The following is a 12,561-nucleotide window of genomic DNA, read 5'->3' as shown; positions in this document are numbered from 1 at the left end:
GAACTAGGTTTACAGGCAGCTGTGAACTGCCCAACAGGGTACTAGGTTCCAAATTCTTGCTTTTTTAAAAGAGCAGCAAGTTCTTCTGGACCTTCACCAGTTTAATTGGAAAAGTATTTTCAGACTATAATTTTGCAAAATATAATTTCTATTTTCCTGTTAACAAAAAGCAGGGCAGAGTAAATTTTCACAACTTAATCAGGCCATTTCTCTAATTGTGCTTCTTCCCATTACCTCCAACTACTGGAACCTGCCAAAACTGAAAGAAAGCATAAAATAGTGATGGAACATCATAGGTCCCCATTCATACTGCAAGGGGTTTTCAAACCAGATGGCATTCTCTCCCCATGACCACAGGCACAAAAATTCTCAATAAAATACTTTTAAACCAAACTCAAGAACACATCAAAAAGATCTTACAGCATAATCAAACAGGTTTCATCCCAGAAATGTAGAATGGTTCAACATATGTAAGTCAGTAAATGTAACCCACTACATAATCAGACTCAAACACAAACCATATGAGCATGTTATTAGATGCAGAAAAAGCCTCTGACAAAATCCAACATCCCTTCATGATAAAAGTCCTGGAAAGACTAGTGATTTAGGGGAACATATTGAGATAATAAAGGTAATATATACAACAAATCCATATTCAACATGATGCTAACAAGAGAAAAACTCAAAGCAATGCAAATCAGGAATGAAAGAAGGATGTTTATTCTCTCTGTACCTACTTCAAGTAGTGTTTGAAGTCTTAGAGCAAATGACAAGTAAAGGTGATAAGGGAGATATAAACAGAAAAGGAAAAGTCAAATATTATTACCAATGACACGACTCTCTACATGCAAGACCCTAAGGATGCTACCAGGAAATACCAACAGCTGATGAATACATTCAGCAAAGTATCAGGATACACACAAAACTCAGCAGCCTTCCTATATATGATTAACAATCATACTGAGAAAAAAAGAATCCCATTCATAGTAGCTTCAAAATAACTAAATAAATAACAATCTTGGTATTAATGTAACCAAGAAAGTAAGACTTGTACAATGAATATTTTAGGATACTAAAGAAACTGAAGAAGATACTAAGGAAGGAAAGACCTCCTGTGTTGACAGACTGATAGGAATAATACTGTGAAAATAGCCATCCTATCAAAATAATCTGTTGCTGGTGAACTAGATCCTTTTTTTTCACCCTACACAAAACTCAACTCCAAATGGCTCAAAGACCTTAGCACAGACCTAATACCCAGAATCAGATAGGAGGGAAGTAACAATTGCAAGTAAAAGCACAGAAAGATCTCAAAGCCTGCTAAGAGAAATCAATGGAAAGTTCTCACAGGGAATGTTAAATAGCCCCACCTTAGACCCATATTTTGTAAGTCTGCCATTGGAAATGATACGTAAGCAATTTCCTCAATCTATAGTTTACCATTACAAAGACGGCATTTTACTGTCTGATGTATCAATGTAGATACTGCAGAAAGAATGTTTGAAGAAGTAATGAAAATTTTGCCTTGTTGGATATTACAAATTGCTTCTGAAAAAAATAAAAAGAAGAGATTCTACACATTATTTAGGTTATAAAATAGGTTTACAAAAAATTAGACACAAACAGGTACAAATTAGGAGAGATCTATTTTTTGGGCGGGGGGGGGGGGGGAGTTCAAGACAAGGTTTCTCTGTAGCTTTGGAGCCTGTCCTGGAACTAAGCTCACAGAGATCCGCCTGCCTCTGCCTCCTGAGTACTGGGATTAAAGGTGTGCGCCACCACTGCCCTGGCTAGGAGAGATCTCTCGCAGACTCTTAATGACTCCCAAAGATTGCTTGGAGGCATTTCCCACCTACACTCCAACATGGGGATAGGTCCAATGACCTGATTAATTTAAATGAGGAAATTGATAAACTATGGGAAGAAAGTGAACTCTGGCAAAGAACATATATTAATTTTTGAGGGGAGAGATTAACAACTATCCCAAAAGCAAGAGAATCCAATTTTCCAACTTATAAAGACAACTAATTGATTTCCTCCTCCTCAAAAAAAAAAAAAAAAAGAAGCTAACTGGATCCTTCCTCATATTGTACAGGACACACCAATAACTGGAGCAGCTACATTCTATACTGATGCAAGTAAGCCATGAAAGGCAGGTTAAAAAAAATCAGAAAATTTAAGTAAAGTGGATCAAAGCCTTCATGATTTTGTCTAAAAGTAAAAACTATATTCTATTCTCATGGTACTAAGGGATTTTAAAGGACCTCTCAACATAGTTACCTATTCATAATATGCAGAAAGTTGTTTCACATATTAAAACTGATGGATTTATAACAGATGACACAGAAATGACTTTATTAATTACTCAGTTACCAGATATAATCAGGAATAGGAATCATCCCATATATATATATAAAAGCTGAAGGTCTCAGAATTTCATAAAAACATCATGGCAATAGCAAAGGTTTAAAAAGAGACCTTTCATCATGTGGCAACAAGCCAAGGAAATCATAAAGAAATGTCCTATTTATTCTTTATACAACCAAACAACACTATCTGCAGGAAGTAACCCAAAGGGTACTCAAAGGAATGAAAGCTGGCAGATGGATGTGTTCCATTGTGTAGAATTAGAAAACTAAAGTATGTATACCACATCATTGATACCTATTCAGGTTTTCAATGGGCAACTGCTCTGAGCTTGGAAAAGGCTGATTCTGGTAATCACACATTTACTAGAAGTTATGGCCATTACAGGTATACCTGCACAAATAAAGACAGTCAATACTCCAGCATATATTTCATCTCTAAGAAAACGAAAGTTTGTTGCTTATTATAATATAAAGCATATTACAGGTACACCACACAATCCTACAGGGCAGGTAGTTATAGGAAGATCAAATAAAAATCTAAAGGCTATGTTAAATAAACAGAAAGGGATGATAAATACCCCCAGAAATAGATTGCATAATGCTTTATTAATTTTGAATTTTCTAAATGCTAATGATAAAGAAAGAAAAGCTGCAGAAAGACATCGGATAGTAGAAAAAAACTATAGAAATAAATCAGCCAATATATTTTAAAGGTGTACTAATCTCAGAATTGAAATCAGGACATGTATTACTTTGGAGAAGGGTACTATGACCAGAATGCAATTTTCCTCAGGAGAAGAAAAGCTATGGACACCATCAAAATTGATAAAATTTTATTTGAACAAGAGACACCTCTTAATTACAGGAGATGATAGTTCATTAAGCACCAATTAAAAAAATGTGCACAGGCATGCAAGAATAAACAGATGCATACATACCAAGAATAAGAGCAGCAGTTGGAATTTCTCTGAGTTTCATTTGACAGCCCCAGTTTTTTGAATTTTTCTGGAAATCAGAATGGGACTTTTGCAGAAATTCAATTAGGTTATCAAACAGGTTTTTATTTAATTCCTCCTGTAATTGCTGCAATGAAAACAAAATTTCATGAATTATTAATAGTAGTAATCTGGCATTTCTTTCCCTAACCTATTTAGGGTCCTATTGCTGTGAATAGGCAACTATTATAACTGAAATCATTTAATTGGGGCTGGCTTACATTTTCAGAGGTTTACTCTATTATCATCATGGTGCTAAATGGTGGTGTGCAGGCAGACATGGTGCTGGAGAAATAGCTGAGGGTCCTACATCTTTCTTACAGGCAAAAGGAATTGGTCAGAGATACTGGGCATGGCTTGGGAATACATGAGATCGCAAAGCCTGCTCCCACAGTGACACACTTCCTCCAACAAGGTCATACCTGCTCCAATAAAGCCACACACCTCACAACAGTGCCACTCTTTTTGGGGGCCATTTTCCTTCAAATCATCATATCTGGTGCAAGGAAATTTCGATTTTTTTCTTCCCTTTGAATGTTCAGTAATTTCAGTTGGGTGGCAATAAATTAACAAGGTAAAAGAGCCCCACAAATATATCAACACACAATGTATTGAAAGGCAATAAAAAAGGAAAAAACTCCACACAAATATCTTCAGACACAGTGTATTGAGAGTTAACAGAAGGGGGAAACACACAAATATATAAACACACAATGAAGAGTACACAATGAATTGGGAGGAAAGAATAGAAGGGCAAGATGGCTGAACCTTAAACTGAATTCTGTTTGTTTTGTTTTTTGAAATAGGATTTCTTTGTGTAATAGCTCTGGCTGTCCTGGAACTTGCTTTTTAAACCAGGCTGGCCTGAAACTCACAAACATCTGCCTGCTTCTGCCTCCCAAGTACTGGGATTAAACACATGTGCCATCACTGCCCACTGAATCTGACATACACAACATTTTCGGTGGTGCTGCTAGGGTTGAGGGGGACAGGATGAAGTCTGGGAGAAACTGGAACCATCTACTGTAGGCTGAAGAGATAATTTATTTGAATCAAAGCTCTATCTGGTGAAACAGAGGGTGACAGAAGCAAAGTAAGGTGGAAGGACAAGTTGTGGAAATAAAGAAAGCACGAAGCATTGGATGACCACTACGCAGCTAAGTACGAAAGAATCAGACACGAGAGGAACAGAGGCTGCACAAACAGGTAGAAGTCTCAGTCGTGAAACAAACACCATGATTTTAAAGGATTTGAACTTTATATTATAAGGAGGACACCCAAACAGGATAAGGAGTAAGAGGCTAATTTGGCACCACTGTAACGGTCAGAGGGTAAAGGAGGCAGAACTGGTAAGGGAGCTATATAAAACACATCCCAAAGTCTAGGATACAGCTGTATTTGCCTCAAACAGGGGAATGAGCTAGTGGCAGATTAGAAGGGTATGATGTCAGAATACAAGCTACAGGGTTATTAAGAAATGAAGACAGACAGGAGCTTGTGAGATAGTTCAGCAGTTAAAAGAGCAGAGTGCTCAGGCTGAGGACTGCAGCTCAGTTCCCAGTGGAAGATTTGATGTTAACTCTAACCCCAGTGAATCCAGTGCCCTTCCCCTGGCCTCTGAGGCACCTGCACTCATGTGCACCCACCCACCCACACACAAGATAACAACAAGTAAGATAAATCTTAGGAAAAGAAAACTAGAAGATAGTCTAACCTGGAGACCATAAACTCAAGTATCTTCAAGGACTACATGGAAAACATCAAAGAGCAAAGTGAAGTATAAAGTAATAAAGATAGATGGGAAACAGTCAGAGACTAGAAAGTGTCGGCTGGAAAGATGGCTCGGTGGGTAAGAGTGCAGACTGTAGTAAGGTCCTCAGAATTCCCAGCGCCCCACTCAAAAGCTCTGTGTAACTCTCATTCAAAACTGAAACACTAGTTACGCTTAACTAGTGCTAAAGTTAATGCTTAACATTAGCTAAGCAGAATAAGTTGTTGGCACTGGAGCTACTGACTTGCTGTACTGGAGATACTCATAAGAAGAACGTGTAGTGCTCTAGGTCAGCCTGAGCTAGCGTTAAGACCACGTCTGAAGGGGAAACCAAAACAAACAGAAAAAACTGAATGTCAGACCAAGTTTAGAATTCGCTTCCTTTCAGACTTGTGGGACGTCTTACTGAATTAAGAGTGAGTGTCATCACAGTAGAGCTCTGTCTTAGCAACTATCATGTCCCAGTAACTCAGGCTATGCCTAATATTTACAACATGACAAATTATTTTCTTTGAGATATAAAAGTTGTGTTTGGTTGTAACTTCTCCTTTTCTATGCATAATCTAATAAATCTTAGAAATATGGGAAGTAACACATACAAGATTTACAGTATTTTACTACAGAAATGTAAAAAGGAAATTATTCACCTCTGTTTCAGATTTCATCCGTTGCCATAGCAAGTGATACGTTTCAAATCGAAGTTTACTGTCCTCAGACTCAAGTTTCTCATTATTAAAATAATCCTCTTAAAAAAGAAAAACAGAAACTCAGTTTGTTTTTTAACACAATAAAATTAAGAAACTGTGTACAGAGACACACAGCATAGAGAGGGGTATCAAAGCATTTTATACAAATCAAAAAAATCATGTATTTTTTCTATACACTTGGAGAAAAATGGTGTACTTTATCTTTCATATTTAATTTTGTCTCAATTTTATAATATTAAAAGGACCATTAAAATTGCAAAGTTCTAGTCCTTACAAATCTCTAAGCTTCTACTTAAGGATTTTCAGTTCAAGGTATATACGCACAACATTAATGTTTGCATCCACTTTATCATCTTCTTTACCTTATGATTACTTTCAACTCTTCTCTACTCAACAATTTTTCAGAATGTTTTTGTTCCACTGACATAGTTTAGTCCAGTCTTTGGTTTAATATGTATTTTTTTTTCTTTTTGTTGAAAGGTATGTGCATTGCTAAGAAAGACAGAAGAGGGTGTTGAATCCCTTTGACTGAAGCTAACAACAGATAGTTGTTAGATGCCATGTGGGTGCTGACAGGATTTAACCAACAAAAATGCTTGGAACAGTCCAGCACATAAAAAATGCCTTATAATATTACCAAATTTGTTATAATTACATGGCTGGTGGCTTCACCTGTATGGCATATGCCTCAAATATACATGAATAAATAAATAAAGGAATAAGTCCTTAATTTTTAAAACTATTTCTGGTAAGTTGAATCACCTCCAACATCAAGAAGGTTTGCTTATAATCACACTTAAAGTTTAAGAAGATTTAGGGGAACAAGAATCAACAAAGTGGATAGGTTAAGATACTTTACCGATTGGCACAGAGATCTTTCTTTTCTTGAAGTCTGGTTTAAACACAAAACAGCCCTATTTAAGAAAAAAAAAAAGAAGAAGAAAAGAAGAAATAAAGCACAAAGTCAAATTAGGCAAAGCAGACAAATCTAATTACCCGAACACTTTGTAAAAAAACAAGTTCTTTAAAAGGGGAGTTTTTCTTAGAAATACAGAAGGAAAGACGTCTTCAACAACTGTGCTCGTCTTCCTCCTCAGTCCGTCAGCTGCTCTCTAAGTCCATCAGGACCCACTCTAACAAGTAGGCAAACTTTTTTAGCTCAAGTTTCATAAAACTTAGGTGGGAAATAACATTAAATTATACATTAAAATAAAAATTAAGTGCCAGGTAGTGATGGCACACTCCTTTAATCCCAGCATTTGGGAGGCACAGACAGGCATCTCTCTGTATTCAAGGGCAGCCTGGTCTACAGAGAGAGATCTGGTCTACAGAGCCAGGGCTACCCAGAGAAACTGTCCAAAAAGCCAAAAAAATAAAAAAATAAAGTTTAAAACACTGATACTCTCCCATTCCAAAATGATTTATTTAATTAACTCCAAGTATCTACAACCAGGATGTAAAGAGAGACTTTTGGCTCATTTCACCCAGCATCGTTTTTCAATGAATAAACTCCTTTCCATTTATCCATTACCATTTGGCTCCAAACTCATCGGTCACCTCTGTAGCCCACACTTAGGAAACGGAGGCAAGAGAACCGCCATGACCGAGGCTCGCCCGGTTTATAAAGTGAACCACCGTGACCGAGGCTCGCCCGGTTTATAAAGTGAACCACCGTGACCGAGGCTAGCCTGGTTTATAAAGTGAACCACCGTGACCGAGGCTAGCCCGGTTTATAAAGTGAACCACCGTGACCGAGGCTAGCCCGGTTTATAAAGTGAACCACCATGACCGAGGCTAGCCTGGTTTATAAAGTGAACTCCGGGCCATACAATAAACGATTTTTCAAAAAAGAGAAAAACTAGGGCATGGTTTACACACTTGTAATCTTAGTGCTTTTGGGGACAGAAGAACCAAGAGTTCAAATCATCTTCCCTTACACGAGTTTGTGGCCAGTCTAGCTATGCAACCAAATGAAATCAAACCCTAATCTCTTGTGGGGAACCCTCCTGGATTCTCCCGCAAGAAATGCTTCTCCCGAGATCTCAGGATTCAAACATATTTGCTTTGTCTCCCTGATAACTTTTGAGCACATTTCCAGCACAGATAGATTTTATTTATAACCACCTCCTCAATGTTTACGGCACTATAACAAACACATTAAGCGATCAGTATACAGAATGAATAAATACTGGCTGTCTAATTTTCCTGGTAATTTTCTAGCCACATTAAGCTTCTTATTATTATATTTGACTATTGGTACTTGGCGTCTAAGTTTCTAGTTGTGGTGTATTCTACAAAAATGAAAGCTGCATTTTATGGATAGCCTCCTAAGATTTCCGTTTGAAAAATGAGCTAAAAGAAATAAAATGACAAAAAAGTCATCTCAGACTAGTGTTAGACACCTGTGTAAAATATAAAGTGGCCATGTGGATTACATGTTTCAAATTAAGTTGTACTTTGTATTCTTATATTTGCAACTAGCATAGCTATGTGAACTACTCCTATATATTTTGGAGAAGTACCTTGCACCATCACAAGCTATTACTGCACCTTTCCATACGGACCTGCACATTAGTAAGGGTAGTGCTGACACAGCAGAGCATGGAGAGTTCTAGGATGGGTGTTAATCTCATGAACATTAGCACAAGGACAGGAACACAAGCGATTAGTACTAATATAAACATGTCAACAGTAATATGGTTAACCATATTAGACTAGAAGGCCCTCAGCTGAAACATATGGGAAAAGTAGCTAGGTACTTGTGGCGCACGCCTTTAATTCCAGCTCTCTGGAGGCAGAGGCAGGTGGATTTCTGGGAGTGTGAGGTCTACAGAGCAAGTTCCAGGACAGCCAGAACTGTTATATGAGAAACCCTGTCTTGAAGAACAATAAAACAAGACAGACCAAAAAAATATTTATATAACAAAAATAACAACACCTGACATGTTTAAGGAGAAAAATAAATTAAAACTTTGGCATTTCCATGAGTTACTGAAATGGTCCATTCCTGTTTATATAAGGTCTACTTCATAATCATTCATCAACATAGCTACTTCTTTTACTTAATAATCTTTTAAGATTTATTTTAGGTATATGGAAATTTATCTGCATGTATGTACATCTGCTCGCCAGAAGAGGGCATTATAGATGGCTGTCAGTCACCATGTGGATGCTGGAAATTGAAAGGACCTTTGGAAGAGCTGCCAAAGCTTTTGACCTCTGAGCCATCTCTCCAGCCTGCCAACAGATCTATTTGTGTTAGAAGGGGAAAAAAAGAAAAGAAAAAAACCTTATATTAGGAATGGGGTATGGTGGTGCACATCTTTAATCCTAGCACTTAGGGGATATAGACAGGACCACTTGTAAAGTGTCTCCATTTTGGTTGAACTGTGACAATTTCTGTAACTGTAATTTGGCTTCTTGAACTAAAGTCACTTGTTTCTTAGCCAGGTGGTGGTGGCACAGGCAGGCCTTTAATCCCATCACTCGGGAGGCAGTGGCAGGTGGATCTCTGTGAGTTTGAGGCCAGCCTGGACTACAGAGTGACTTCCAGGACAGCCAGGACTACACAGAGAAACCCTGTTTCAAAACAAAAAACAAAACAAAAAGGTAATGTGTTTCTATATTCTTTTCTTCCCTGTTCCACACACCCTAAAATTCATGAACTGAGCATACACTGGTTACCTCGAGCAACCATGAACTGAGGGTCAACACAGAAAACATTTCAATCTCCTCCAGAACCCTCATCCTGGGAAAACTTTGAAGGGACTCCCTCTGCCATGTGGGCCAGAACTCTCCTTGCACCCTCTGCCATGCTGTCTGCCTGCCTGTCAGTGGTGTTAATATCACATCTAATAAATCTCTCGTAAGGACAATCCCGCACAGTATCACCCCTGAACTCCGAACACAAACCCTTTCAGAACTTTGTACTTTCAGCTTTATCAGACACTTTCACTCAGGAGTATCCCTCTGTAGTTAAAACAGAAGACTTTCTTTACAGAGCATAGTAGCACAGTCTAGTAGGACTTGCTTTAACATACATGTGCTATTGAAATATGGCAGGGGCTAATGGCAAACTTAATTTTAAGTTATCTTAACTCAAACACAATAAGCAACAGGCTGCTAGGGGGCCTCCTCTTATAAACTATACTTTGATTTGCACTCCCCTGCCATCTAGGCAGTCCATGACACCCCAACATGAACACTCTTTTGAACTACATTTTGGAAGGGGAGAGTGTTCGAGACGGGGTTTCTCTGTATAGCTTTGGAGCCTGTCCTGTAGCCCTAGAACTCAGAAAGATCGGCTAGGATTAAAGGTCTCTCTCTCTCTCTCTCTCTCTCTCTCTCTCTCTCTCTCTCTCTCTCTCTCTTTTCTTCTAACGTCCCTTTCTCCACTCTCGGGCTAGGATTAAAGGAGTGCGCCACAACTGCTCTCTCTCTCTCTCTCTCTCTCTCTCTCTCTCTCTCTCTCTCTCTCTCTCTCTCTCTCTTTTCTTCTAACGTCCCTTTCTCCACTCTCGGGTTGTCCTGATTTTTCTATGTGCTATTTTATTTCTATATCTTAAGGCAAAGGGCATGTCATTCTGCTCTCCCACCCTAGGGCTTTACATTCCCTCCAAGATTCTTATTTTTCAGATCTTAGCCAAACTGTCACTTTCTCTAAAGCTTCGCTGGTCTCCTGGCAATCTTGGTTCATCGCTCTTCTCTCAGAACCTTCCCCCTTATTAATACGAAGATCTGCTGCTTATTAATATTCCTGATTACAGAAAGGTGTTCTGTTTACGTCTTTATTTCGGTAATTAAACGCACAGGAAGTACTTCTGAGGGAAAAAAGTGGGAAGCGAGGGGGAACGCGACATATTTTGGGGGCAACCGGTCGGCTAGCCTAGGTGCCACAGCCTAGTTGGCGGAAGCAAAGGTGGCCTCGAACCCGGACCTGAGTTCTGCTCTTCCCGGAGCCGGAGCCAACGCACGTCAAACCTCCGCCTCGCCGTGCTTGCTAAAGAGGCACCGCGGAGGCACCGGCAAGCGCCACCCCCACGTACCTTGGACACCGAGGAAGTGGCCATAATCCACGGCTCCGTGTGCCTGCGCACTGAACACTTCCGCGCGCCCCTGCGGAAGCAGTGGCGACTTCCGGCGCGGAGGCGGGGCGTGAGAGGCGGGCTTCGGGTCGGCATGGCGTGCGCCTTTCGTAGGTCGATCGCCTGTCAGGTACTGTCGCGAGTGGCGAGCCCGCGGGCGCCAGGGCCGCGGGGTGCAGCCTAGGCCGGCTCTGCCTTCTCCCCGTGCAGCGGAGGGGGACGACCCGAGAAAGCACTGGGCGCTTTCCTGTCTTGGCAATCCCGCTCGTCGTGCTTTAACCCGGGAGGAGTGTCTGTGGGTCGTGATTAGACCCTGTAGGAATTACTAGTCCTCCTTCGTTTGTAGTCATTATTTGCTTTCATCCAGTAACCCTGTATTGTATTTAGTTTCTAAATAAAATATTTTAGAGCGTTGAATAAAGTAGATGAATTATGAATCATGCGCAACATATATGCGCAAGCCATTAATCCCAGCACATGGGAGGCAGAGGCAGGAGGATGGATCTCTGTGAGTTCGAGGCCAGCCTGGGCTGCAAGAGCTAGTTCCAGGACATCTAGGGCTGTTACACAGAGTAACCCTGCCTCGAAAAACAAAACAAACAAACAAAAAATTCATGCTAAGGGACTGCGGTGATGGCTCCTTGGGTAAAAAAAAGTGCTAAAGTTCGAATTCCCAGAACCTGTGTAGAAAAACCTGCGTGGCTAAGGGACTTGTACCCCTCTTTCGTTCACAGCGGCCGGTCCTGCCAGAGGTCTGCACAAACTTCGACTCAGTGTGACTGAGTTGTTTTGGGCAATTCTGGAGATGTTGCATATGCTTCTTAGACATTAAGCACCCGTTTATATCAGTGACTTTAATGTCCAATCTGTGTGTCTGTATTTGTGTGTGTGTTCCATCCTGTGGAAAGGGCAGAGGACGGGTGTGGTTTGTCTTAATCACCGTCCACCTCGTTTTCTGAAACAGGGTTTCTAACTGAACCTGGGGTTTACCCATTCAGCTAGGCTAGGGAGCTCCAGGTGTAATGGTGATTCTGGCATGAGCTGAATTCATTGTCTGGGACAGGCAAAGAAAGAATTGACTGTCTGGGGAAGACAACAGACCAAAATACAAGAAAAACGGGAGACAGAGAGAATGAAACAATGCTTTTTACTGAGGCTGGCTTCTGCCTCCAAAAGGGGAGTGAAGAGAAATCTAGGGTTGGGGAGTCTGGATCTATTTATTGGACTGGTGGGGGTGGGGTAGGTTTTATCAGGGTTTCTCCAATGGCTGTGCACGGCCCTCTGGCCCACCAGGGAGATGATCACAGGCTGTTACGCACTACTTGCTCAATTAGGGAAGTGGTCATACTTTGAAGGCCCCTTTCTCCGTCTTTGACTTGCCTTTCCAGCTGTTGTCCATAACTCTTACTGTCCTTTATCACAGGAAGGCACTGCTAATCAGTGCGCCTTGCAGTTGTTGCTGTTCTTAGGGCTTGGCAGGAACTGGAAGCCCTGAGTTAGCCTCTGCTTTCTTTATTCTCATCTTTATGTGACCAGTTTTTAGTTTTACCATGGCAGGAAATTAACACCTATCCTAACTACTGTCGTAGCTAATCCACAGCTCTCAACTGTAAAGGGATAAGAGATAGTTAATTC

General features: G+C 40.3%; 2 protein-coding genes across 6 annotated transcripts in view; one reads left to right on the top strand and one right to left on the bottom strand.

The window, feature by feature from the left end:
• The window catches only part of Orc3 (origin recognition complex subunit 3), a 49,401-nt gene extending 38,391 nt beyond the window's left edge, over positions 1-11,010 (bottom strand). For 2 of the 3 annotated variants that reach the window (XM_057790504.1, XM_057790506.1), the window contains exons 1-4: positions 10,888-11,010; positions 6,702-6,756; positions 5,783-5,880; positions 3,308-3,452 (exon numbers count right to left, since the gene is read on the bottom strand). In XM_057790504.1, coding sequence (XP_057646487.1) covers positions 3,308-3,452; positions 5,783-5,880; positions 6,702-6,756; positions 10,888-10,911 — 322 coding nt within the window. In that variant the 5' untranslated portion in view covers positions 10,912-11,010. Of the gene's footprint in view, positions 1-3,307; positions 3,453-5,782; positions 5,881-6,701; positions 6,757-10,887 lie in introns of those variants that run through there. The other variant, XM_057790505.1, reaches the window with a different exon arrangement.
• Rars2 (arginyl-tRNA synthetase 2, mitochondrial) overlaps positions 11,009-12,561 on the top strand; it is a 56,794-nt gene continuing 55,241 nt past the window's right edge. For all 3 annotated transcript variants that reach the window (XM_057790508.1, XM_057790509.1, XM_057790507.1), the window contains exon 1: positions 11,009-11,056. In XM_057790508.1, coding sequence (XP_057646491.1) covers positions 11,021-11,056 — 36 coding nt within the window. In that variant the 5' untranslated portion in view covers positions 11,009-11,020. The remainder of the gene's footprint in view (positions 11,057-12,561) is intronic.

The sequence above is a fragment of the Chionomys nivalis genome, chromosome 16, assembly GCF_950005125.1.
Source record: "Chionomys nivalis chromosome 16, mChiNiv1.1, whole genome shotgun sequence".
NCBI lineage: Eukaryota > Metazoa > Chordata > Mammalia > Rodentia > Cricetidae > Chionomys > Chionomys nivalis.
The sequence above is the reverse complement of the archived record's forward strand: the minus strand, read 5'-3'. Positions and strand labels throughout refer to the sequence as shown.